Source organism: Saccostrea cucullata, unplaced genomic scaffold (assembly GCF_032062105.1).
Source record: "Saccostrea cucullata isolate Sc308-1 unplaced genomic scaffold, CSIRO_AGI_Scuc_v1 ctg1907, whole genome shotgun sequence".
In the NCBI taxonomy this organism is placed as follows: domain Eukaryota; kingdom Metazoa; phylum Mollusca; class Bivalvia; order Ostreida; family Ostreidae; genus Saccostrea; species Saccostrea cuccullata.
In genome coordinates, this window is record NW_026919461.1 from 1 (window position 1) to 27226 (window position 27226).

General features: G+C 35.5%; 2 protein-coding genes and 1 long non-coding RNA gene across 3 annotated transcripts; 2 read left to right on the top strand and 1 right to left on the bottom strand.

The window, feature by feature from the left end:
- Positions 1–4: 4 nt before the first annotated feature.
- Positions 5–4448, top strand: LOC134231966 (integumentary mucin C.1-like; the record flags this gene model as incomplete). Its single annotated transcript, XM_062713920.1, has 4 exons — positions 5–860; positions 3475–3599; positions 4050–4179; positions 4405–4448. Coding segments are annotated over 4 exons (1155 nt in total), but the record flags the coding sequence as incomplete, so codon positions are not given.
- Positions 4449–17617: 13169 nt separating this feature from the next.
- LOC134231977 (MAM domain-containing glycosylphosphatidylinositol anchor protein 1-like) lies at positions 17618–24221 on the top strand. Its single transcript, XM_062713929.1, has 7 exons — positions 17618–17775; positions 17870–17951; positions 19087–19200; positions 20017–20105; positions 22878–22998; positions 23285–23460; positions 24135–24221. Exons 1-7 carry the CDS (start codon positions 17626–17628, stop codon positions 24216–24218), a joined length of 816 nt encoding a protein of 271 aa, XP_062569913.1. The 5' UTR covers positions 17618–17625; the 3' UTR covers positions 24219–24221.
- Positions 24222–24915: 694 nt separating this feature from the next.
- LOC134231988 (uncharacterized) lies at positions 24916–27153 on the bottom strand. The gene is made up of 3 exons (XR_009984671.1): positions 27056–27153; positions 25180–25259; positions 24916–25082 (listed from the first exon to the last, which is right to left on the bottom strand). It is a non-coding gene; the product is annotated as an uncharacterized LOC134231988 (long non-coding RNA).
- Positions 27154–27226: the final 73 nt, after the last annotated feature.

Sequence of the window (27226 nt, forward strand, 5' to 3'; positions counted from 1 at the left end):
ACCAACCACCACAACAACAGAACCAACAACCACAACTACAGAACCAACCACCATAACTACAGAACCAACAACCACAACAACAGAACCAACCACCACAACTACAGAACCAACTACCACAACTACAGAACCAACCACCACAACAACAGAACCAACCACCACAACTACAGAACCAACCACCACAACAACAGAGCCAACCACTACTACAACAGAGCCAACTACCACAACTACTGAGCCAACAACCACAACTACAGAACCAACAACGACTACAACAGAACCAACAACTACTACAACAGAGCCAACAACCACTACATTAGAACTAACCACCACTACAACAGAACCAACAACCACAACAACAGAACCAACCACTACAACTACAGAACCAACTACCACAACTACAGAACCAACTACAGAACCAACCACCACAACTACAGAGCCAACCACCACTACAACAGAACCAACAACCACAACAACAGAACCAACAACCACAACTACAGAACCAACAACCACAACTACAGAACCAACAACTACTACAACAGAACCAACCACCACAACAACAGAGCCGACCACCACAACAACAGAACCAACCACCACAACAACAGAACCAACAACCACAACAACAGAGCCAACCACTACAACTAAAGAACCAACCACCACCACAACAGAGCCAACCACTACAACTACAGAACCAACCACCACAACAACAGAACCAACCACCACCACTACAGAACCAACCACCACAACTACAGAGCCAACCACCACAACAACAGAACCAACAACAACAAGTACTACAACAACTTCTACAACTCCACCAACAACTACTACAACCCAAGGCACAACGACTACTTCAATTCCAACCACAGGTAAAATTATTTAGGTGTAAAAAGTTAGGTATTCTCAAAGATGAATGATGCACTGATGAACCATTTCAACTACAAACTAATCCTTTATCCCAAAACATAAGATACACTGTGTCTTGATCATTTAGCTTTGTCGTAAAATGGAAAAAAATAATTCAATAAATAAAAGAATTGCAAAAGCTCAGATTTAAGGACAGATGATACAAACAAATTTTTTGGTTGAAAAAGATTTAATATCATGTCACAAGTTTAGAAAAGTGGATAATTCTTAGAATATTTTCTCCTACGAACTGGAAAATGAAATAGACTAGGAAAATATTAGTAATATTTCAATAAAAAAATAAATATAGACAAATCACATTCAGTAAAGGTTTACTGGTGAAAATAAATTTCATAATATGTTACCTTGGTGCTTAATGTGTAGTATAAACTTTAGAAAAATATACCAATCCAGGTGAATTTTAAGAGGAGGAACAAAATGACAAAAAAATAGCAATGTCACATAGGCTGATTTTTACAATTTAGCTTTTCCTAATAAAATTCACCTGGCTTGGTATATTTTCCTTCAGTTTATATTACACTTTTAGCACCAAAATAACAAAATCTGAAATTTATTTTCACCTATAAACCTTTACTGAATGTGATTTGTCTATATTTGTTTTTTCATTGAAATATTACTAATATTTTCCAAGTGTTTTTCATATTACAGTTCTTAGGAGGATAAAATCTAAGAACCATTCACTTTTCTAAACTTGTGACATGACATTTAATCTTTTTCAAAGAAAAAATTTGTTTGTATCATCTGTCCTTAAAGTCATCATCAAAAATCTGAAGTACGTAATATACAATAATTTGATCTTATCTTTTACCTTTGATCTTTCAGAATATGTTTGACATTCATGAGATATCATTGCAGAACCTTTAAGAAAACAAATTTATCCTCTGGAACATGCAAGCTAAAATAGTCTCACCTTTATCTTTAATCCTTTAATGTAAATTATATAACAATGAGCTTTCTATAGGTCATGATAGGGCCATTGTTTTAAACAGGGATTTTCCCTTCTTGATATCTCATCCTATTAGGTAAAAATGGTCGCCCAACTCAAAACTTAGTTTAAACCTTGAAAAAATGATATATCTTAATGTAAGCAGAGGACATAAATATCCGAGACAGTAATTGGGAAATCTGCAGATAAAGTTAAAAGAAATTTTACCTGAACCGAGTTTTTAGCTCACCTGAGCTAATAGCATAAGTGAACTTTTCTGATCACCCTTTGTCCGTCTGTTTGTCTGTAAACTTTTCACATTTCCAACGTCTTCTCAAGAACCACTTGGCCAATTTCAACCAAACTTGGTACAAAGCATCCTTGTGGAAAGGGAAGTTAAAATTATTAAAATTATTCTTCATGTGGAGATAATCAAGATAAGACAAAAACGGGGCGAGTTAATTAAAAAATTCTTGTTTTCAAGAACCAGTGGGCCAGAAAGCTGAGAAATATATGGAAACAACCTGGAATAGTGTAGATTCTAAATTGATAAAATGACCCCCGGGGTGGGACGGGGCCACCATATGAAATACACGTTTTGATTCATGATATTGATCAGTGGGTTGAAATCAGGGTATTGATCAGTGACTTGATAAATTGATAAAAGCCATGGTATTGATCTGTGGATTGGAGTCGAGATATTGATCAGTGGATTGGAGTCAGGGTATTGGTTGTTATTCCTAAAAGTTTTCTTCATTTAGGGCCTAATAATGTTTATCAAAATTATAATTTATCAATCTTAAATTTTTATGCTCCTCCTTCAAAGAAGGGAGGGCATATTTTTTTGCTATTATCTGTCGGTTGGTCGGATCGCGGTTTGTCTGTCAGTCCACCAAGTTTCCGTTCGCTTTCTAACAACCGTTCCACATATATACTGAAATAAAATTTAGCGTGCATATTTATCAAAAAAAAAAAAATATTGAGGTCAAGTTATGTTTCAGGTGCGATCCAGTAATATGGGACAGAGTTATGCCCCTTAGACTTAGAAAAATTACAATTATTCGGGGGGGGGGGGGGGCATAAGTATTTTACAAACATCACTTGTTATTGAAACGTTACTTAACATTCTGTCTTAAGGTCAAGATATAGTAAATATCTTGAGAGTAACCTTTTGGTGCAAGATCCGGGCTGTGACGTCATAATCACTTTCAACTTTCTTTTTCTCTTACTCCATTACGACTCTAATAGATATATGTAGTAAATAAAGTGTTTTCATGGAATTTAATTTACAACCACATGAAAAGTTGTCCCAATACCTATATTTAATTTGACATTATTTTAAAGGAGATGCCAATAACATACAAAATGCCGTTTTCTGAAAGACAGTAGGCAATCTGGATACATTTTCTTTGTTTGATATGGAAAAAAACGTCATATCCATGGCTGGTATTCTAAATTTTTGAACGGAAATTATAGTTTAAAATATGATTTTTCATCTTGTTTACCTACAAATGATACCCTGAAACAGCTAAAGTTATGAAGCAACATTAAAGAAATTTATTCCTTAAATTTGATATTTCTATAATCACCTTTCATTTATTAGATCTTGACCTTAATGAATATCTTTTCAGTGAATTGCGGATTTGAAACGACTGAGGATTGTTTCTTCGAAAACAGCCAACCTTCACAGCGTCGCAAGAGAACAACACAGGAAATTTTGCTCGCCGATAATTTTGACTGGATATTTGGAAAATCAGTGAGTAAATTTCATACCTCATAGCATACATTAATTTAATGTTTGAAGAAAAATTATTATAACAATTGCAAAATAAGCTTAAAAGGAGAATATATGAATTGATCCGCCGAAATACGGCTAAAATATTGCCAACTCGGCGTTAAACAGTTTAATAAATCAAGCAAGCAATTAAGCATTGATTGATATTTTTAACGTTCATTAGACCAATGTGTGTTGCACACATAAGTATGTTTTCATTAAGGCAAGAAGACACATTTAATACCGCATTACTATTAAATGGCTATTTAAATGGCCATTTTTAAGGCAAACATTTTGTGATTTCCATTCAACAAAACGTTCACTTTGGGCTCGTTTTTGCGGAACTTAAAGCATTAAAAATATATTACCGTACTTAGAACTATTTTGATTGTAGAAATTGCAAAATTGATACCCTTGCAAACATTTAAACAGGGTCCAACACCCTCCTCCAGAACGGGTCCTAGTAGCGCTATAGAAGGTGTCAGATATGCCTACATAGAGGCATCAAGTCCACGAGCATCTGGTGAAAGGGCAGTAATTCGAACAACCAACACATTCAGAGGTGAATTTAAAATTTTGTTTATAATATCAACATTCTTAAATGAGACTGTTTATATCCTATTGCATTTTTTCTTACAAAGGACAAGGTATGGTTACGACCGAATCTGGCCTTTTATTTGATGTAAAAATCAATGCACTTTAGCTTGTACTGTTAATACCATGAAAGTTTGTAGTATGAACTTAAAATGATGATTGTTTTATAACCACCACTAATTTTGATTCAAAGCTTACATGGAGGAAACAAGAGGGTGCGGAAGTCCGACGTTTTAACCGAGTTTCCTTTTTATTGTGGAATTTTGTCATATTTCGGATATATTTCTCTTCGAAAAACATAGCTACAGAACTGTAGCTCTCCAAAAAAAAAAAATATATATTGACATACCGGAAAGCTTCAGTGTCATCACTTGAAAAAAAAACTGTATACATGTATTTATTGCGAACAAAAATGCGCTGTTTCTCGATTTATTTTTTCCATGTTGTTAAAATTGTCATCTCGAAACATTGCTAATTGTGTATCCTTACACAATCTTAAAAATTGTTTTTTAATAGCTTTAAAACCCTATTAGTGAGTTCATAAAAAAAAATTCGCCTATTTATACTGCCATTTTGGTTAGTAAGATAATGCGGTGTTACAGCACGAAATGTAATAACAACGCAAAATGTAATAAACTGGCATTATTATATTTTGCGTTATTACATTTTGCGTCGATTTCAATTTTACTAATTGATACCCCCAAAGTGCATGTTTTGCTCTGAGAAACCCGCAATAAGTGTCAGATCAGAAACTGAAATAGGAGGTGCACAATGTCATTAAGTAATTCTTAGCAACAGTGCTAACCTCGGCGCTCCTCTGTAGCACAAGAGAATGCACAGTGGAAACCTCAGTGCAACTCAGGACTACCTCAGATTTCTCAGTAGTAGCCTCAGTACCACTTAGGGTTTTCTCAGTACAACACAGTACTTCCTCTGGGTTTTGTTGGATCCTTAAGTTTTTAACTCAGCTGAGCCGAAGGCTCAAGTGAGCTTTCCTGACCAAAATTTGCCCGTTGTCTGTCGTCGTTTTGTCGTTGTAAACTTTTCACATGTTCATCTTCTTCTCAAGAACCACTTGACTAATTTTCAACCAAACTTGCAACAAAGTATCCTTGGGTGAAGGGGATTAAAGTTTGTTCAAATGAAGGACCAAGCCTTCTTCCAAGGAGAGATAATTATGAATTAGCAAAAAATTAATGGTATCTTTTAAAAATCGTCTCCTCAAGAACCACTAGGCCACTAGGCCAGGAAAAAGGAAACTCATTTAGAAATATCCTCTGGTAGTGCAAATTCAAGTTTGTGCGCGTAATGACCCCCGGGGATAGGGCGGGGCCACAATGGCTGACCGAAGTTCAACATAAAAATGTATATAGGAAAAATCTACTTCTAAAGAACATCAAACCATAATTGGTGATATTTATATTGAAGCATCCTAAGGTTGTGTGGATTCAAGTTTGTTTGAAACATGACCCCCGGGGTAGGTTGGGGCCACAATAGATGATCAAAGTTTTATATAGGAATATACAGGAAAAATTTTCTTCTCCAGAACCACTGGGCAATGAAAGAAAAATATGTACTTAGATCATTGGCATAATACCTAGGAGCAAAGGAAAATATTTTCAAAGAATTCATGAATTTTTACTATTTAAACATTAGAGCACCGCCCTAACACAAGAAGGCTTGACCCAGGGGCCCTGAAATTCACAAATCTCAGAGGCATTCTTCCTCTTCATCACTATTTACTTTCATTGGTTTTAATACCCAGGCACAGAAAAGTTTTTCAAAGAAATAATTCACGATACAATCTTTATAGCCCCGCGCTAGGACTAGAAACTCTAAACCCTTGTGCCATGAAATCACAATTTTGGAACAGGCAGCCATATTCAACATACATGTAAATATGCACTTGGTTAGTTTATTTAATATCCATGAGCAGAAGAATTTCAAAGAATTTATGCATTTTCACTATATAATCTACCCCAGGGGACAGGGACCATGAAATTCACATTTTTCGTTCCCCTTCACACATAGATGCTATATGCCAAAATTGCTTGAAATTAGTTTAGTGGTTTCAGAGAAGAAGCTGAAATTGTTCAAATGATAACGCACGACGGACGACGACGGACAAAACGGACAGCAATAGGTGACTTAACGTAGAACCTACGTCGTATGACATCATCACTAGTGAATGTGTTAGCCTATGCTAAATCCATTATGACGTCATAATTTATTCAATGTCACTTTTCCCGTACTTTACAGCTTCAATAGAAATGGTAGAAAATGATGCATTTCGATATAGACCGTTTCACGGTAACTGCGGTACTGCTCTTTTGCAGGGCAAAATGATATAGTTTGGTGAAATATGACGTAAAAGTAATTGTTAATGATACGTCATTTAATTATCTGTCAACAAAAACTTCGCCAAATGTTATTATTTTGCCCTGCAAAAGAGTAGTACCGCAGTTACCGTGAAATGTAATTCACAGAATTCAATTTTAAAATCATGCCAAAATAATCTTAATTCAATTTATATGATTTTTGGGCTTATTTCCTTAAAGCTGACATGAATTCTTAAAAACGCAACATTTTCATCTATGTACGACTTGTTTCATACCAACTATAGCCGTATTCCACCATATTCTTTCAGATACATTGTCTCATTGTAACGATATATACCCCAATGCGCTAGTTACACTTGAATGGTTTTTTGGCTTGGGTATCGACTTGTGCACATCTCCGATGGTAAAGCATATATAAGAACACATGAGGTGATCAAGACATTTCAAAACCAAAATAAACAACATAATAAGCATATTTCTGAATGATTATTGATTTGAATCAAAGAAAAAAATGCAAGTTTGGAAGAGAAATTTAGATGCATGAGTACGTATTTTTACAGTGCGCCAATTTATGCAGAATAAAATTGAAAGAAAAAGCAGTATAATTCGCAAACACTTTTTTGAAATTATTATCATATGAATGGAACAAAACAACCAACGTCTTTGATTTGCAGGTCCTTTGCAATTGATGCATATCGAGAAAACGCGTCGAACGCTGTAAACGTACCCATACCTGGTAATAAGGTTTCTGCATCGGTTCGAAGATGTGCACAAGTCAAGTGATATACATGTACACCCTGAATTCCATTTATTGAAATATGCATCACAAAAAAGAAATAAACTCCATAAAAAGCTCAATAGTAAACACACTGTCATTTCTCCGTACAGACTAGCACTTCAAAACACTTAGTCCGTGCTGATCAGATTTTGGTCAGGGAAAATATCACAAGTGGAAAGAGAAGTTATTTGGTATTTGCGCGGCTGAAAGACGGGGGGGGGGGTATCTAAAGTATATTAATAACTGCTTCATAACGTGTAACTGAAAATTGTCTCTCAATAGTTGTAATAAACATTCTATATAGTCTGCAGTTGTTTTGCATCGCAAAATTCCTTTTTCAGTTATAACTGATTACTTTAGTACTAATCTCAAATCTAAACCGAGTAGTTTGATATACGGTAATTATTTATTTCAAGAAATAAAGGCATTTAACCATAATACAAAATTTCATTTGTACATCTGTAGGTTCTTTAACACACAGAAAGAAAGACCATCCCCTGTTTACATTGACATTTAGGCATTATGTATTTTAAAGGGGGGGGGGGGGGGTAATTGACATGACCGTTACCTAAACATTCATGGAAGACATACATTTCTGCTAAATCCATTTTGGAGATGTTTTACTGTCTCACTCCGACCACAAAGTAAGTACATTTTGAGGTATGTGACTGTTTTATAATTATGTAGTACAGAAAGTGTTTCATTTCGAGATTTCATTATCCCTGTCTGACGGTCTAGCTTTTTCCAAAATAAAAATAATTCCTGTAGGAATATTTGGGAGATAAATTTTAAAAACTAGGGTAGGGATACTTGAAAGCTGGTTCAATACGGATAATTTTTATTTAGTTTTTTATTTATTGAACCATTAAAATCTCTCTCTCTCTCCTGCAACCATTCGTTAGCGCAAAATTAGGTTTAAAATTCTACGCACTTTGTGCTCTACCATTTATTAACCCTAACGACATATCAAGGATTTTTTTTCAGGCAGGGAGGTGGATTGTCAAAACTTGTTCACATTCAATTATAGAGGCGGATCCAGCCAGTTTAGAAAAGCGGGGGTGGGGTGTTTCAGGTCGGTGCCCCCACCACTCATTAGCATAGAATTAAACCACGGTCACTTCAAGTCCTTATTACTTTATGAGAAAGGGGGCCTCCAAAAGCAGTTGAAAAGCAAAAAAGAAATAAATCAAAACCAAAACCAAAAAAAAAATAAAGCAACAACAACACCAACAAAACCTGTTTACCACCCTTAAAATCCTTTTTGGGAAGGGACAGATCGGAGGGGGGGGGGTTCTGTAACCTTTCTGTTCGGTACATTAATGCATATTTTCCGGTAACAAAAAATGTGAAGAGAGCTTTCAAATCAGAATATTATTTAAAACTGCAGCAAAAGCTAGATTATCCTCAGAAAAAGTGAGCCCCCAGGCCTCCATCTGCATACTATGGGAGCATTTTAAACATTTCTCGATTTAAAATATTTTATGCATATTTCTACAAGTTCATCACTTCTGGAGAAGGTCCTAAAATGGTATAGCTAAAGTTCGCTGGAATCTTCCTTGCATATTACTTGTGGGTATCCAGAGTCCTTAGGCGGGGTTGTGAAGGTACACAGAGGAAAGTAAATCTGCATACATCTACAGATCTATCGAGCAGAAAGGACAGAATTTTTTTATTACTTCAAATTATTCGACGCATAAATATCTATATTACAGAAAAAAATTCTATCTGTGTGTGTACGAAAATAAAGGGGGGTTCCAACTTCCCAGAACTTGTCCCATCTGGATCCACTAATTAATTCTATTTGGATCATTCATGTACCACAGAATCAAACTCGTTTATTGTGTAAAAAATTATAAATAACTTTAAATCAAGTTGTATTAGGTCTATATTTTAAAAAATAAAGCCAGTACACAGTATGTATTTGAAAATAATTGATCGTAATGATTATCCGATCCTTTTCAGATGTTTGTTTAATTTATTTATTTGAGGAGACTGTTATGCATTTTCACCACCCCCCTTTCCCTTCACAAGAAAAATCTCGTCAAAAGATAAAAGATTTGTAATGATGCATGCTATAAAATAGATTTGATGTAGTTAAGCTGTTTATAAATTTTGACTTATTTTGTTCATATTCATATATACAGACAGTAGTAAATTTATTTTTTTTTTTTTTGAGAGAAAAAAAATATTTGCGTTTTTTTTTCAATCAACCAAAATACCAGTGAGATTTCCACCTTTGAAATTTCCCCTGACCAAATAAACTGATCGTCGTGGACCACGTGTGTCCAAGTGCTATGTGGTGACTTTTTTTTTACTGTAGAGTTAGCAATGGATTACATGACTTCTGAGATGCATATTTCAATAAAAGTAAAATAGGACATTTCTTTCGACATGTGCACATCCCTGTAACGATAGCAGTATTCAGGTAAATGTTTTATCACTGCGTTCGATGCGTATTCTCGACCTGCAGGCGTGGATATTCAAACGGTTTTTGCTGACAGGTATACATGAATGTATTCCGTGTTTTTTTTCCTCCTATTTTGCAAATGCACATGCATTTAAAAATAATTTACTTCTCTGCATAGTTCAAGTTTTTGTTGGATTTTTACTTTTAAAACATGTAATTGGTCAGTTTATGGATTTATGACTACTATGCTATCGGAGATGTGTACATGTCGACAGTCAAGCTAGAAAATCACTCAAGTGAAACAAATCAGCGAGGCTTTATAGTCCAGTCAATTTAAATTTTACCTGTAACTAATTGCAAAAGAAATAATTTTTTTTGCAAACTACTCTTTAGTGTATGTAAAACAACATATAAAAAAATCTAATTTTATCTAATGTGCAGAAATATTATATTTTTGTGTAAGAAATTTGTTGAGTGCGCCCTTCGTTTTCTGTCACCGCTGTGCTGTCATAGCGTGCTTTCAGTGATCGCATGACGTAATTTCAGTGATCGCATGACGTAGTCATTGCATATACATTGCCTAGATGACGCTAATTTATCCTTGTTTCATGATATACATTGACACAAGTGTGTAAGCATTTTAATCAATGTGACCCTGTTGTAAAACTATAACAACAAACGAGACGTTAAACTCCTAAAATTGACAAAATACAGGTACAGCCGAGAAGTCTCAACACGTGTCGTCGTAATCTGAACGTCACGCATTTGGGATTCATTTAAAATTCCTGATAGGGGCCGTAATGTAATTGAAAATAACAGTTGATCAAGAGCTTATTCGTAAAACATTATTTTTATGGGAAATAATTTACAAGTAAGGGAGTGAAAATGATTTTTTAACACCGCACTGCTTATTTTGGCTTTCTCAGTGTATGGACACCCATTCTTGTTAAATTGCCATTAGTTATCGTCATGTGACGCTGTAGGTATATCTAGTTGAAAATTTCCTCTCATTTTATTTACACCTGTTCTAATATTCTTTTGAAAATGGAAAGACAAAAAAAATGTGTCATTTGTGAGTCGGGGGATCAAACTGGGCTTGTTTGTCTTCGTGGGAAGGGCAGTGAAGGTATCAATAATGCTGCTGAGAAAAGGGGTAGCCATATACGCACACATCCTGGACAATATGTACACACAGAGTGCAGGCGTCAATTTACAAATATATTTGAAATCGGGAAATATCTTAGAGAGAGAGAACAAGGCAAGTCAAATCCTCCTGCTGAAAGCACACCTATTCTCAGGTCAAAACAGACTTTTTCATTCCGTGACCACTGCCTCTTCTGTGGACAGACTGCCAAACTCAACCAAAATAAAGGAGGGTATGATGTATATCCTGTGCGAACTCATGATTTCCAGACTAGTATAAAATCTATCTGTTCTATAAGACAAGACGCTTGGGCAGACCAAATTTATGGTAGAATAGAAGCTGTAAATGATTTGCATGCTGCTGATGCCATCTATCATCAAACATGTAATGTCAATTTTCGCACAGGCAAAAACACTCCTAAAATATTTTCACCCTTGTCGACCGAAGCCAAGAGAGGAAGACCTGTTGACAGTCATATTACCGATGCTTTTCTTAAAGTGGTGAACTATCTGCAGGAGAATGATGATAAACAACATCAACTGTCGGATCTTGTTGCTAAAATGAAGGGTTACTGTGGTGATGATGCATATTCGCATTTTTACTTGAAAAAGAAATTATATGAGCATTTTGGGGATGAAATCATCATGACAGAAGAGCAAGGAAAATCAACTGTGATAACAATACGAAAAACCGCCAGGTCAATTCTTCAAAGTTTTTACAATCGGCCCAAAACGGTGGACCAGACAGCCGAAAAGCTCAACATCATTACTACCGCTGCTAAGCTGATAAAATCTGACATTCTATCTCTTAATCTAGCTTCAGATTTGTATCCATTATCGTCAGATATTGAATCACAGGAAAAGAATCTTCAATACGTTCCTGAAAGTCTTCAAACCTTTTTAAAGATTCTCACTAGAGAAAAGGACGCAGAGTTGAAGATCGCATCGATTGGACAGACAATTATTCAGGTGGCTAAGCCACGTTTACATGTTGCACCACTACAAATAGGTCTAGGAGTGCAGCTTCATCACCATTTTTCATCAAAGTTTCTTATTGATACACTGCATTCCTTAGGATTTTGTTCCTCATATTCGGAGATACAACGTTTTGAAACAAGTGCAGCCATTTCACAAGGGACAGACATTCCAGGCTTTGAAAATGGGCAATTTCTTCAATTCGTTGCCGATAACGTGGATCACAATGTGCGCACACTTGATGGGTATGGTACATTTCATGGTATGGGCATAATTGTCGGCTCTACACCTGGGACAAAGGTTAACAAACCGGTTCCTAAACTGAATGTTTCATCGGCTGACCTGGTCACTGCTGGGAAAATTGATATACATTTTTACAGGCAACCACCTAAATCATCATTGCAGATGCAGTTCTCAAAGATTAGTATAGAACAGGAAGTTCCGGATCCATCTTTGAATTTAGATTTTCTATCAAAGGTTGTATGGCCTCTTCGATCTCCTATCCCAAGTTGGTCGGGACTGATGCAGTGGAGTCAGAATGGAGATTACCCAGGGAAGTCTGCCATCACCTTTCTGCCGATGATAGATATGGAGGCAAGCGATATGTCGTGTATATTCTCTACACTGACGTTCGTGTCTCGCCAAGCCAGGAAATATGGTACAACTCCAATTCTCACCTTTGACCAGCCTCTCTACATGAAAGCGGTCACAATTGTCACTAATGAGTCACAGCGTGAAGATTTTAGCTCTATTATACTCAGGTTAGGTGGGTTTCACACACAAATGAGCTTTTTAGGATGTATCGGACATATTATGAGAGAATCAGGATTGCAAGAAGTGTTGGAGATTGTATATGCGCCAAATGCAGTTGGTCATATTCTTAGTGGAAAAGCAGTAGCTCGAGCAACTCGTGCCCATTTTCTAGTTGACACAGCCCTTCATACCTTGCTTGTGGCTAAGACGTTTGGCATTGAATTGCCTGATAATGATGTGTCCCAGAATATATCTTACGGCTTTCATGTAACACCCAGTGACACAGAGGCCCCTGATCGTATTCTTGCTGAATCTGCAGACGTTTCTACGATCCAACTGGAAGAAAACCATCTGCTCAAGCAAGCTGCTGCCTTGTATGACCAGTTGCTAGAGGGAGATGTTGCTGCACAAGACGTTTGCAATCATCATATTGTAGCACAAATACTGGAGAAACTGGCAGACACAAGATCTTCTCCTAAGTGCTTCAAAACAGCAGCCCTCTGGCTTCAGTACTTGGAAATGATAAGCCTCTTGAAATCCTTTATCACAGCTGAAAGAACTGGCAATTGGCTTCTCCATATACAAACGCTACATGCAATGCTTCCATATTTTGCTGCAGCTGGACATAATATGTATGCAAAGTCGGCATATATTTATGTTATGTCAATGATTAATCTTCAGAAAGATCATCCCGATGTATACAACAAGTTCTTGGAAGGCTATCATGTTTTGAGAAGAAGTGACAGGTATTGGGCGGGTCTATCCTGTGATCTTGTCATTGAACAGGCATTAATAAGAAGTGTAAAAACATCAGGTGGTTTGACAAGAGGACGAGGAATGACAGAAGTACAACGGTCTCAGTGGCTTTTGTCCATGCCTTCTTGTGCAGCAGTAAATGAGGCTATGCAGAATCTGACAGATGTTGGGTATCACACAAGTGAACAACACAAGGAGTCTTCAACATCTCGCCAAGAGAGGGACATGCAAGATATAATCAAAGTTATCTCATACCTAAGAGACCGTGACCCTTTTACAGAGAGCCTTCCTCTTCGGAATATCGATACTGGTGTAAATGCAGACAACAATATCAACGCTCATAACGCAGTGGCCTGTGGACGCAAGATCATTGACTCTATGGTTGGTCAGAATATGTTTGATTTTTCCTTCAAAAAGTCAATGCAGGTTGTAACTATGTCTTCTAAAACGTCTATCTCGGTTGAGGAAGACAGGGTTGAGGTTGATCCCCAGGTCCTTTTTCAAAGACTAACTGCAATTTCGTCAAGAGAATCTGCTGAAGGTGTTGCAGACATCTTCAAATATGAATTATCAACGCATCCTTCATCGATCTTTGAGCCTTCAGGACTTCCAAGAGCAGCAAATAAGCCACAAATCGCTGATGCTATTTGGAGTATGGGGGACTGTGCTGTATCGGAAGATGAATTGCATGATGTGCAATTTGTTTTGGATGGTGGTTCTCTGCTACAGCGCATCCCATGGACAAAAGGCATGTCATTCAATGCCATATGTCAGCTGTATGTTGACTATATTAAAAGGAGATACTCAAAGCCAATTGTTGTATTTGATGGATATACCAGTGAACCATCGACCAAAGATGTGATCCATCTTCGACGCTCAAAAGGCATCATCTCCCCTGACGTAACATTCACTTCTGATATGACCTTCAAATCCAAGAAAGAAGTCTTTCTCACAAATAACAACAATAAGTCTCGTTTTATAAGACTTCTTGCTCAAAGACTCCGGGAAGATGAATGCACGGTCATCCTCGCAGAGGAGGATGCAGATTGTCTCATTGTTTCAACAGCTGTTGTCTGTGCTAGGTCCACACATGTCGTTGTCATTGGCGAGGACACCGATCTTCTTGTTCTCCTCTGCTACCATGTATCTCTGGATGGGCACCACATCTACTTCAAATCTGAACTTTCTAACAAGTGCAGATGCTGGGACATTAAAAAAACCAAGCGAATGCTGGGTACACACAAATGCAAAGTTCTGCCATTGGTCCACGGAATCACGGGATGTGATACAACTTCTCGGCTATTTGGGATAGGGAAAGGTGTCGCATTCAAGAGGCTTTCAAAAACAAATTATGTTACAATGGCAATGGAGGAATTTTTGAAGCCTGACAATAGTCTGGAAATTGTCGTAGCGAGTGGTGAACAAATTATTGCCTGCCTTTATGGAGGAGTGCCACACGAAGGACTGGATCTTCTGAGGCTTCGTTTGTATACCAACAAGGCTATAACTAACAATAAATGCGTTCAGGTACAGAGTCTGCCACCAACATCTGATTCTGCAGAGTTGCATTCAAGAAGGTCATACTATCAGTGTCAGCAGTGGATAAAACTCGATCGCATTGATCTGAATCCACTTGATTGGGGCTGGACAGTTACTGATGAAGGCAAATGCATGCCACTTAAAAACAGTTTGCCGCCTGCTCCCAATCGTCTTCTGAATATCATTCACTGTAATTGTAAGGTAAATTGTGACACAAAGAGATGCACGTGCCAGAAACATGGCCTACAATGTACAATTGGATGCGGCCATTGTAGAGGAACAAGTTGCTCCAATTCAACAAAGAGCACAGATGATGGAGACGACACAAATTAATTTAATAAAGAAAAAATTAGACATTCTACTTCTTGTTCATAACGCCCCGTGGGGATCCGGGTTAGAATAGGTCCTCAGTACCCCCTTGCTTGTCGTAAAAGGCGACTAAATGGGGCGGTCCTTCGGATGAGACCGTATAAACCGAGGCCCCGTGTCACAGCAGGTGTGGCACGATAAAGATCCCTCCCTGCTCAAAGGCCCTGAGTGCCGAGCATAGGCCTAAATTTGCAGCCCTTCACCGGCAAGGGTGACGTCTCCATATCAGTGAAATATTCTAGAGAGGGACGTTAAACAGTATACATCAATCAATCTTGTTCATAACTGGAAATTGACGGGAATAGAATTTTTGCATTCATTTGACATTTTGTTTAACAGAATATTATCTAAACTGACAATTCTCATGAAAATTATCAATGCTAAAACAGTTACATACATGTAAGTGTACATATAACCTGGTGGTCAGTCACCGTTATGGTCAACATTTAGGTTATCGAATAAATAGTATTTCATTAGGGGAGGGTTTCTTCTCAGAAAAAAATTTAAGATAATGTAATGAATAAGATTAATGATATGATTTATTTTCAATGCCATTGAGACTGAAGTGTCATGTTTTTTTTCTTGGAAATTTTTGCGGGAAAATACTGGGGAAAGCTAGGGGCACGCCCCCCCCCTTCATGTGCCCCTTCCCTTGGTTTCTAGTATTTCTAAATTGATAAACAGTACAAAACCTCATTGTAATAGAATATATTTCTTATACATGTATATATATTTGTATATTTCAATCTTATTAATGAAAACTACAAATATTTCCAGTTTTCATTGTTTTTTACACTAAAATTAGAACATTCCTCCTTAAAAATATTCTTAAAAAGTCAAATTATTATATGAGAATTTTACAGTTATTATTTCTTACTAAAATTTAAAATTGCCAAACTAAAAATTGTATTCTTATTTGATTAATAATGAAGAAAAGCTAAATCTCCAGTTTTTGTCGGTTTTTCGATCTTTTTCTTGTTTTTGGCCCAAAAAAAATGTTTTTCCACTTCATGTAGAACATTAGATTTTTTTAATGTTGTAGTACACATATTAGTGAAGTCAAAATCATTGAAAACAATTCTTTTGCAATTAGTTGCAAGTTTAGCGATTTTTGGGCTAAAATGACTGGACTATTATATAACAGGTACAGGTGGCCCAAATTTTTCGATTTAATATGGCGGAATCGAAGAAATATGGCGGACAAGGGCGTACAGGAACGTAGTAAGTCGTACAAAGATGAAAACTGATGCCTTTTTAAGAGTTCATGTCAGCTTTAATGACAATATATTTCTGGAATAAGAGAAACCTGTAGGCACCTTTCATTTACTCGATCTTGACCTTAATTAAGTTGACAAATCCAAGACAGTAGACTATCTTGTGTAATGAAATTACAATGTATACAAATCACTGTAATAATGTGAATGGTATATACCATTTTGTAGGAATGCAAAAATCCAGAGAAATCTTCAGTTGCCAACTAAATAGTGTAATATAAAATGTGTCTAAGTCAAAGATGTACGTATATGTTGTACATCTTGTAATCGTGTGTAGATTTTTGTGATATCTATAATGAAATGATGTGCATTCTTTTTGATAATTAATTGTTACTTATTCATACTCTTGGTGTTTGATTACATTTTTTCTATTAAATATGATCTTTTTAAATTAAAAGTACAATTTTTGATAAACATGTTTGATCTGAAAGTAACCCCAAACAGTCTTAATAATTAAATCCCGTGTAAGTGCAAAAAGGTCAAGAAAAGTAGTATCGGTAAATAGCCTATCTCTCATTAGTTAGAGGGGAAAAGTATATATTTTAATGGCTTTTTGTAATCGCTTGGGTATGTTTTTCATCATATTAAAGATTGAAAACATTGTGACAAAGACTTTTGAAAAATATTTACAAATGTAGGGTGGAGAATTGACTAAAAAGAAAAAGAGTCCATTTGCATATTTTTTTTTAAAGTGGAAAAATTATTCTTGAGAAATTTTGCTTAATATTGTTCGGTTAATAGAGTCTATAAGCAACGATGTTTGAAGAGGTATTTTTGTGTTATTTCAAATTCTCTTCTTGACAAGTACCCCAAAAAATAACTGAAAATATGTAGCCGCAGTATGTAAATACCATACCAAGTTTCACAGGCTGTACTATATTTAAAAACAAGGAAACATACCATGAGTTTTAAACTAATTGATAAGCAAGTTCTAATTTATCATTTTGGATAGTTTAAAAATCTTGTGACTAAGACTTTTCCTACGTAGGTTCTACCTTAAAACGGTTATTAGTATGATTTTAATGTATATTTCGTTGGTTTTATTTCAGCAACATTACAGTGTATAAGTTTTTATTATCACATGTTCGGTTCTGCTCGTGGCATGGGAACTTTGAATGTATATTACTCCAGTAGTTCAGGCCATGTGCAAAATATCTTTACAAAAAGTGGAAATCAAGGAGACCAGTGGTTGTTAGCAGCCGTAGAAATCCCACCGACAAGTGGACTAGTGGTAGGTCATCAAATGGATAATAAATATCGGAAAAAGTTTTAACAATGGCTTAACTGTCAAATTTTTTACATTTCTGAAATGTTTAAACCCACAGATTTACATAGAAGGAATACGAGGGAAGAGTTATAAGAGTGATATCGCAATAGATGCTGTGACGGTCACAGAAGGGAACTGTGGTAAGTAGGAACAAGAACTCGGTCTTTAAGATTTTTGTTGTGTTGCTTTAGGTAACAAATCAGATGTGATTTGGAAAAGGATAAAACACAGGTACTTGTGGGCAGGACCCCCCCCCCTCCCCCGATATTCAACCCCAGGGCTTTTATGGCATTTTTTTTACAAGTTATATTTATTACACTTATTGAAAGAACTTGTTTCCAATCCTTTTGTTTATACAATAAAATCTGTTCAAAACAAAAAACACTTATTCATCTTTTGTACAATAGGTAAAAAAAATAGTAAACCCCCAAAATAATTGCTCCACACAAAATAACCCACTATATATTATAAGAGAAAAGGTAAACGGTTTGTATACGTTGTACCCCCATTGGTCTTTTTTGGTTTAAAAACATGTATTTATTTTAAGTCAACCTACAATACGATTCACACTGCCTCTACATATATTTCTTTCTTACTTCATGCTCTCGGTTTGAATGCATCGTATAAATTTTAAAATTTCTCATTAAACAGCATTCCAATAAAAACGTTCAAATTTCCTTAGGTATTATAGTTTGCAGTTAAGTGTTTAAGTACGATATTTTACGTTACGTCACGATTTACATGTAGTTGACGGCTGCGCTCAGGGTAAATTGTACACGCCTTCTAACCGCAAGCTTTACGACTGGAACTTTCTTCTTATCTTACAACCCTGATTGGTTGATCGTACAGCAGACTATTTCCATGTCAATGTTGATAATATGAGTTGACCAATCACGTAAACTGTTAACGCTGGATGCATCTGACGGAAGAGTTCGTGATGCATCGCAAAACTTCACACTTAACTGCAGAAAAATAATAAAATCCACCTGTGCCGTCACTCTTTTGTTTATGATGCCATTTTACACCCACATTTTATTTGAGATTTCAATATAGCATCACTTATAATGTACATGTCAAATATCCAAATAGAAGTATTGATGTCATAAATATTTTTAGCGAATTTTTAAACTTTTTTTCCTAATTGTTGTTAAAGGTTTTATTTCAAGTTTATTTATAGGGTCTATTCCTTAAAAGTATTTGGCCTCGGTCCCTTGGGGGCCTCATCTCCATTACATTTAAGGATCATTTGGGTACATTACCCCTTACGTATTATAGGTTGCACTGCCAACCCATGCCTGAATGGCGGGACGTGTACCAGTAGCGGCAGTGGAAGCGGGTATTCATGTCTCTGTGCCACTGGGTACGGTGGAACCAACTGTGACAATATAGGTATGTATAATTGTATTGGGTCACACTTAGATGAATATATCTCACGACTATCCATAATATCTGTATAAAGGTTAACTTTAAACAATGTCATGTTTCAATGACATTTAGATACTATAGAAAGAATACCCGTGATACATAAAATTTTCCTTTCAAAGACGAATTATATGTTCAAGATTCACAATCAACAACAAATACAATTTTCAATGCACAAAACTCTAGCAATGTGAATGAACCACTATAACAAGATTAACCAAACAAGTCCATATGCTGACCGATACATGATCGACTGAGTACATTTCAACCGAGTGCTTCCTAGCACATTTACTGTGGGCATTTACCTGTTTACGACACAAATCCACGTGGTTTGTTGTAGTTCGAAACAGGTCATAAAGAGGCTAATCGCATGTACATGAAGACAGCGACGATGTTCAAAATCACAATACTTTTAATTAAAAAACATACAGCACAAGGTTGTTCAACAAAGATATTTTTACTCAACCTTTAAAAATATGATATACACAATATATATCAAACTCGACTCTGAAGAAATCTGTGCTCGGTGTTTAAGAAAGCTTGAAAGTGTGTACCTGTCAGTGATTTCTTTTGATATTCATAAAAATCAAAGGACCCAGACTTCAAAACGCAGCTTCGTATGCTGTGTAAATTAATTGTTTGGCATTTTTAGATGAAGATTCAAATAATAAAGACATTATATATTAATAATATTTAATTTTTAAAGCCTTTGATAAATGAAATTTGATGAGTAACCGGGGACCACAAATAAGCCTTGAATGAGACTTGTCCTTGCTTTTTCAGTTGGAACTACATCCTGTACTTTTACTGGAGGTAGCTGCTCTTTCCTGGTACAATCCAACCATGACTCTGCAGACTGGTCGTTTGGAACGGTAATTAGCTTTCAATTGTTGCTAACCTAGATCATAAAAGTTATTCATTAAAAAAATATTCAGGATCAATGTTGAATGACGGGGAATGGGGGTATATATGTAGTTGTTATCATGTCCTTCCGTCCGTTTGTCTGTTTGTCCGCAAATATATTAACCTTACCCACAATGTTGAATGCTTGGGACTATGGCTTTCATATTTCACAGGTATTCGATGTGACAGGACCTTTCGCACGGTACTATCATATTTAACCTCTTAACCTTGGAGTAAGATCCATTTAAAAAAACCTAAACATTTACATTGGTTATAACTTTTGAACTTTTGTGCCAGGACTATCATACTTAAGTAATACTGTGTATTAATTATGACAAGACTTTCTGATGGTACTATTATCAAATATTTAACTTTGACCTAAGAATTTTGCCCACTTTGTAAAAACCTCTAACCCTGCAATAGCCATAACTTCTGAATAATAAGTACTATATGTTGTTATGTTGTTATGCGCCCGGATAGATGGATCCGAGGCGTTTATTGTTTTTGTCCTGTCTGTCTGTCTGTGTGTCTGTCTGTCTGTTTGTCTTCAAACTTTAACCTTCACCATAACTTTTGAACAATGTTAGGTAGAGACTTCATATTTGGTATGCGTACTTCACTAATTAAGTTCTTACAATGAAATCAACGTCAATGACCTGGTGACCTTGACTGTGATCTATATGCTAAAAAAAGCTTTTTAATGACACCAAGCTCAATGACTTTGTGACCTTGACTGTTTCCTATATGCTAAAAATATCTTTTTTTGAATTTGTTGTCGCCGGGCAAATAATGTTTCACAAACACATCTTGTCTTATATGAATTTCAGTACAAAGTTTATTCTTTGTAGACTCTTTATATTTGGTGTGTATACTTCACTTATCAAGTTCTTTCAAATGACACCAAAGTCAATGACTTTGTGACATTGACTGTTTCCTATATGCTAAAAATAGCTCTTTCGATTTTTGTTGTCGCTGGGCGCATAATGTATCACAAACACATCTTGTCTCATATTAATTCAGTACAAAGTTTATTCTTTGTGGAAAGACCTTTTTCTTGATACCAACAATTTTATCCTTTGACCTTGATCTTGGAGGTTAATTTTCTTAGACATACAGGATCATCAGTGTTTCACAAAAAAATATACATATATAGCTGTATATATATAAGTTATGTAACACATTCTGCAGGTAAGAAGGGTCCTTCTCTGCACAAAATGTCGCTAGCGAATTTGAGGTTTACATGCTCCTCAGTGCAATAAGCATTGTCGTCTATTGGTCCATACTGCCAGAATGATCACTGGCGACAAAACATATATTATATGTTCCAAGGATAGTTTGTTTTAGCTCACCTGAGCCAAAGCTTCAACTGAGTTTTTTTTATCACATTTTGACCGTCGTCCGTCTGTCCGTCCGCCTGTAAACTTTTTACATTTCTTCTCAAGAACCACTTGGCCAATTTTAACCAAACTTGCCACAAATTATAATTGGGTGATGGGGATTTAAGCTTGTTTAATGAAAAGCCACACCCTTTTTCAAGGAGAGATAATTGTGAGTTAATTAGTGAAAAATTAATGACAGCTTTTAAAAATTTTCTTCTCAAGAAATACTGGGCCAGGATTGATTAACTTAGGTGGTAGCATCCCAGGTAGTGTAGAATCAAATTTGTGCAAATAATGACCCTCGGGGGTAGGGTGGTGCCACAACTAAAAATCAAAGTTTAAAATATATAGGAAAAAATCTGGAGAAAAGCGAAACCATATTGTTCTTATTTAAATTGAAGCATTCTCATGTAGTTAAGAATCAAATTTGTTCAAATCAATACAAAATAAATTATTTTTTCTGATATAGGCAAATTCTCGTCTTTTAACAGAAGCATTATTATGCAGTGTACATTCGCAATTGTTCAAATCATGACTCCAGGGGGTAGGGAGGGGCAAAAATAGAGATGATTTTTTACATAGGAATATATAGGGGGAAAAAATCTTCTGTTCAAGAACAGTAAAGCCATTGTTATCGATAAGGAAGGATTCTCAGGTAGTTAAAAATTCAAGCCCTACTTTTCAATACTGAACTGGTTGTGCTTTTTTAACCAATATGCTCAGGTGAGCGATGTGGCTCATGGGCCTTTTGTTTCATTAGTACTATATCGAGGTATGCTGATACTGGGTCTAAGAGAAAGTGAGGTAGGAGAAAGGTCAAAGAAAAAGGGAGAGATGAAATCAAAGTTTTTAAGTTTTTATATTACCTGAGCCCACTTTTTCTGTTGTCCGTCCGTCTGTCTAGCTGTGTGTCCGTCTGTAAACTTTTAACATTTCACATGGTTAAATTTTAACTTAACTTGGTACAAAGCATCCTTTGGGGAAATAAAGGGGAGATAATCAAGAAAAGACAAAAATAGGATGGGGTCATTGAAAATCTCCTCTTAAGATCCACGGGGCCAGAAAAGTTGAAACTTATGTAGAATTATCTTCAGGTAGGGTAGATTCTGAATTATCAAAATTATAAACTGATGGTGGTAGGGAGGGCCACAACAGAGATCCCAAATTTTACATTGAAATATATAGGAAAAATCATAAAAATCTTTCTTCTCATATTAAAAAACGAACAGACAGTGAATATAATCGTAAAAAAATAAACACGAACCCACGGAAATTTCCGAAATGGGATCTCCCTATCAAATTCTTAATCTAATAAGAGGAATGTAGTGTATCCAGATTGTTAGTAATACATTTCTGTTATAGAGCACGCCAAGCCGCTTCACAGGTCCCCAGTTACCTATTGATGGGACGTTTGCTTACACTGAAGCCTCTGGTCAACGCTGGGGAGCCACCTACATACTGACCACAACAGGGACAGTGTTTGGTAAGTATATACTCCAGACTTTGCTAATAAATACAATGAAACCTGTCTAATCCGACATGCACTGGGAGACATATTTTGTGTCGGAATAGACAGGGTGTCAGATTGCAAAGTGTTGAACACAAGGAAAATGTAAAAATGGGAAAGAAATTTAACTTCGTAATTCACAGTGTGTCGGATAATTCAGATTAGACAGTTTTCGCTGTATATATAAAATACGGCATTTCTAACATCAAAAGTTTGCCCTCTGAGTATTGCACTTCTCAATTCCTATTTTAAATAAATACAGCCCAGCAGACATGGTGCCTTTCCTTCGCGTACAATATGTATGGCAGACATATTGGAACATTACAAGTGAATGCTGGATCGTCTGGATCACTGTCCACCTTATGGTATACATCTGGAAATAAGGGAATCAACTGGCTTACTCAAAGGGTTACCATTCCTTCAACGGCTAACCTTGTGGTAAATGAAAGAATTTTTATAATTTTGATAAAATTGACCTGATAGGTTTTATTTTTTTTTTTTGGGGGGGGGGGGGGTAATTTTACTTTGTTTTATTGCTTATTGCATATTTCTTTAAATTGTGCATTTCTTTGCAAAGATGCATATCATGAATAGAAAGCCTAAATAAAACATATTATCGACAATTATCAGGACGAAAATAATGTGGGCTTTATAACATTTATTGGAGATTGTTTCAAATTTTATTTTGTTTTGACAAACAAGATATATATTTTTACTGTAATTGCCTAAAACAATGAATTATATAACGGGTTAAATTTTGTATTGAAAACGGAAATAAGGAATTAAAGAAAAAGAACAAAGACTGACAATGGGAGACAAAATGACCTTACTTTAGATAAAGCTCTGAAATTGAAATCATATGAATGACATTGAGTTTTTTTTTCCCATAAAAATGTGCAAATTAATATTTGTCTGATATATCTGTTTGAATTGAACACATACCTAGTTACAGTAGATTGAGAAAATTAAAAGTGGTTTTTAGATATTTCAAAACCTAATTGGTAATCAATTTAATACGCTAAAATAATTCATGTCGTCATAAACGATGAATTCATTATAGTATAGACAGAAAGTTATATGGTATGCAAATACATGTGTACATGTATTTACAGGTTGACATCAAAGGCATCCGAGGATGGAGTTATCAGGGTGACATCGCTATAGACAATGTAACCATGACTCCCGGAGTCTGCTGAGATATACACTACTTAAATTGTCTACATTACTGGAATTGTCTGCATTACTGGAATTGTTTACTTTACTGGAATTGTTACATTACTGAAATTGTTTACACAACTGAAATTGTCTACATTACTGCAATTGTTATCGTTATATTACTGGAATTGTTACATAACTGAAATAGTTTACATTACTGGAATTGTTTACATTACTGAAATTGTTTACATTAATGATTTCTTGAATGGTTTACATTACTGAAATTGTTTACATTACCGTCATTGTTTACATTACTGGAATTGTTCACATTACCAGCATTTTTCATATTACTGTAATTGTTTTCACTACTGGAATTGTTTACATAACTGCAGTTGAGTACACTGCTGGCATTGTCTACATATAATGGAATTGTCTACACTACTGTAATTGTTTTCACTACTGGAATTGTTTACATAACTGCAGTTGAGTACACTGCTGGCATTGTCTACATATAATGGAATTGTCTACACTACTGTAATTGTTTACACTACTGGAATTGTCTACATTTCTGGAATTGTCTGCATTACTGGAATTGTTTACACAACTGAAGTTGTCTACATTACTGCAATTGTTATTGTTATATTACTGGAATTGTTACATAACTGAAATAGTTTACATTACTGGAATTGTTTACATTACTGAAATTGTTTACATTAATGGAATTGTCTACACTACTGTAAGATTTTTTGAAGTTGTAGATATTACATAAAGTATACATTCATGTTAGATGAAATATTACGCAAAATCCAGTTTTTCACCTTCATCTTTGTGAAGCAAAAGGCTTTTTGCTCGTCATATTAACCCATCTCCTTTGTTGGAAAAGTTTAAATGAAATTTCTTGTTGTCTGCGAAAAAAATAGCTCAACTTATTAAAGAAATATAAAAAAGGCAAGCATTTGTTGTACATGAATGAATGAATGAACAGGCCAGGTGTAAACTTACCAGTGAATAATAATGCATTGTACAGTAAGTTAAGTTTAGCAGCCCAGAAATAAACAGCAACTGCAGCTTGGTTATAAATCCTAATAAATAGAAAGAGTAATATTTGAAAAGTTTAAATGAAATATCTGGTACATGAACATTGCAAAGATGAAAAGCTCAACTTATTTAAGAAATTTAAAAAAAACCCAACATATGGTGTACCTGAATGAACGAAAAGGTTAGAACTTACCCGTGAATAATACATACGTATGTTTAATATGACAGTATATTTATTAGATTTGAGTAAATCAGCTGTTTGCAAGTTATATCTCTAAAAATGACTTGATTATTTGCTTTCTGAATGAAATGATTTAAGTTCTAAATTGACAGAAGAGGTAACTACCAAATTACTGTTTTGATGTGTACTTAGTTTAATAAACCAGAGAAATTTAATTTAAAAGGGCCACTCTATGGCATGTTTGAGATATTACAAAGTATAACTCATATGTGGAATTTAGATTTACATTCAGAATTTTTTTTCAGTTTTGTGTGAGTTATTGGTGTGTTCATCATACAGACTTGTCACGTAGGCATATCTCATGAAGCGCGCACCAATTATTCACACTAAAAACTTATAAACATTCCTTATATTTACATTTAAGGAATCACTGTCTAGTTTTGAGGGTATGCCAGGGCATCAACAATAGTGGGAAACATGGGATAATTTGCTTAACGGGCGAAGCCCGTTTTGCTAAAATTATCCCATGTTTCCCACTATTGTTGATGTCCCTGGCATATCCTCAAAACTAGACAGTGATTCCTTATATTTCCATTTTTACTTGAAATAACCATCTTAAAATAAATCGAAATACCGTCTAATTGAGTAGATTTGAAATGCACAAGGCCCCATGACGTCAAATTTTACTATAAAAAATAGTCCCAAAAACACGAAACAAATTTATTGACTATTTATATTTACCGTAGTCAAATATCAACATTTATAAAATAAACAACAAAAGAATTTTAAATGATGATCAAAGAAATCTTGTTGACTTTAATTATATATGTGACCTAGATTTAGGTTGTCGGAAGCACGAACATATATCAGCACTATGTCACTTCTCCGCCGCCATATTGAATGCAATTTTGCATGCAGTTGATGAAACGGGAGCTGGTCAGTATGGTCAGGAAACCGATTTGTATGGATGTTATAATAACAGAAGAAGTTGAGTTGCTTAAAGTCGGATGGTAATGACTAAGGGACGATGTCTGCATCAGATGATGGAGTACGTGCAGATCCATGTGGCAATGTCAATTTCTCCACGTGGCTGTTACGGAAGTGGAGTTCTCGGACTCGCAAGGCCTCGCTTTTACTGTAAAACTAATTATATTTGATAGTGGACAGCGTTGCGCTAGTGACTTGCTTTCGAGCCGAAGATAATTCATTATTTATTTTGTTTGTTAAAAAGATATATCATATCAAATTAATTAGTAAACAATTAAACAAAACATCTATTTTTTCTTGAGTATATTTATACGCCAGTGATATACATGCAGGTTGACACCTGACCTTTCAGTAATAGAGAAATATACATACCACAGGGTATTATCATGAAATTAACAAGATACACTTTTGTAGTGTTTATCATAGAGAAAACAATTGGAAATGGAAATATTTATGTATGAAATTAATTTCACTTTAGATTGGGAAAATGTTTGGGGTTGGGGGAGTTGGGTGTGTTAATAGAGCCCTCCACCCCTCCCTCAAATACTATCAATCTCATTCAAATTAGATCTTTGATCCACTCAAATTAGATCGCAACACAAAGTGTGTATAGCGATCTAACTGGAGTGGATCAAAGATCTAATTTTATTTTGATTGAGACACTACGTATACCTGTTTTCTAGATTAATTTTATCCTTAATGAGTAAATGCCACTTGGTTTTATCATAGATATAAAGTGAATAGGTCTATGGTTTATCTAAACCGAAACGAAAGTACTATGTACAGGCAATCCCATTTTCGGCCGATGCAGTGCAGTGCAGATCTAAATATAGAACAGGGTTT

Bases quoted from the DNA above. Each gene is read 5' to 3' on its own strand.
- LOC134231977 (XM_062713929.1), top strand. From the start codon at position 17,626: ATGTTCGGTTCTGCTCGTGGCATGGGAACTTTGAATGTATATTACTCC. The intron at 20,106-22,877 runs GTAATTAGCTTT...TTTCTGTTATAG, and splicing joins CAGACTGGTCGTTTGGAACG to AGCACGCCAAGCCGCTTCAC. The intron at 22,999-23,284 runs GTAAGTATATAC...AAATAAATACAG, and splicing joins CACAACAGGGACAGTGTTTG to CCCAGCAGACATGGTGCCTT.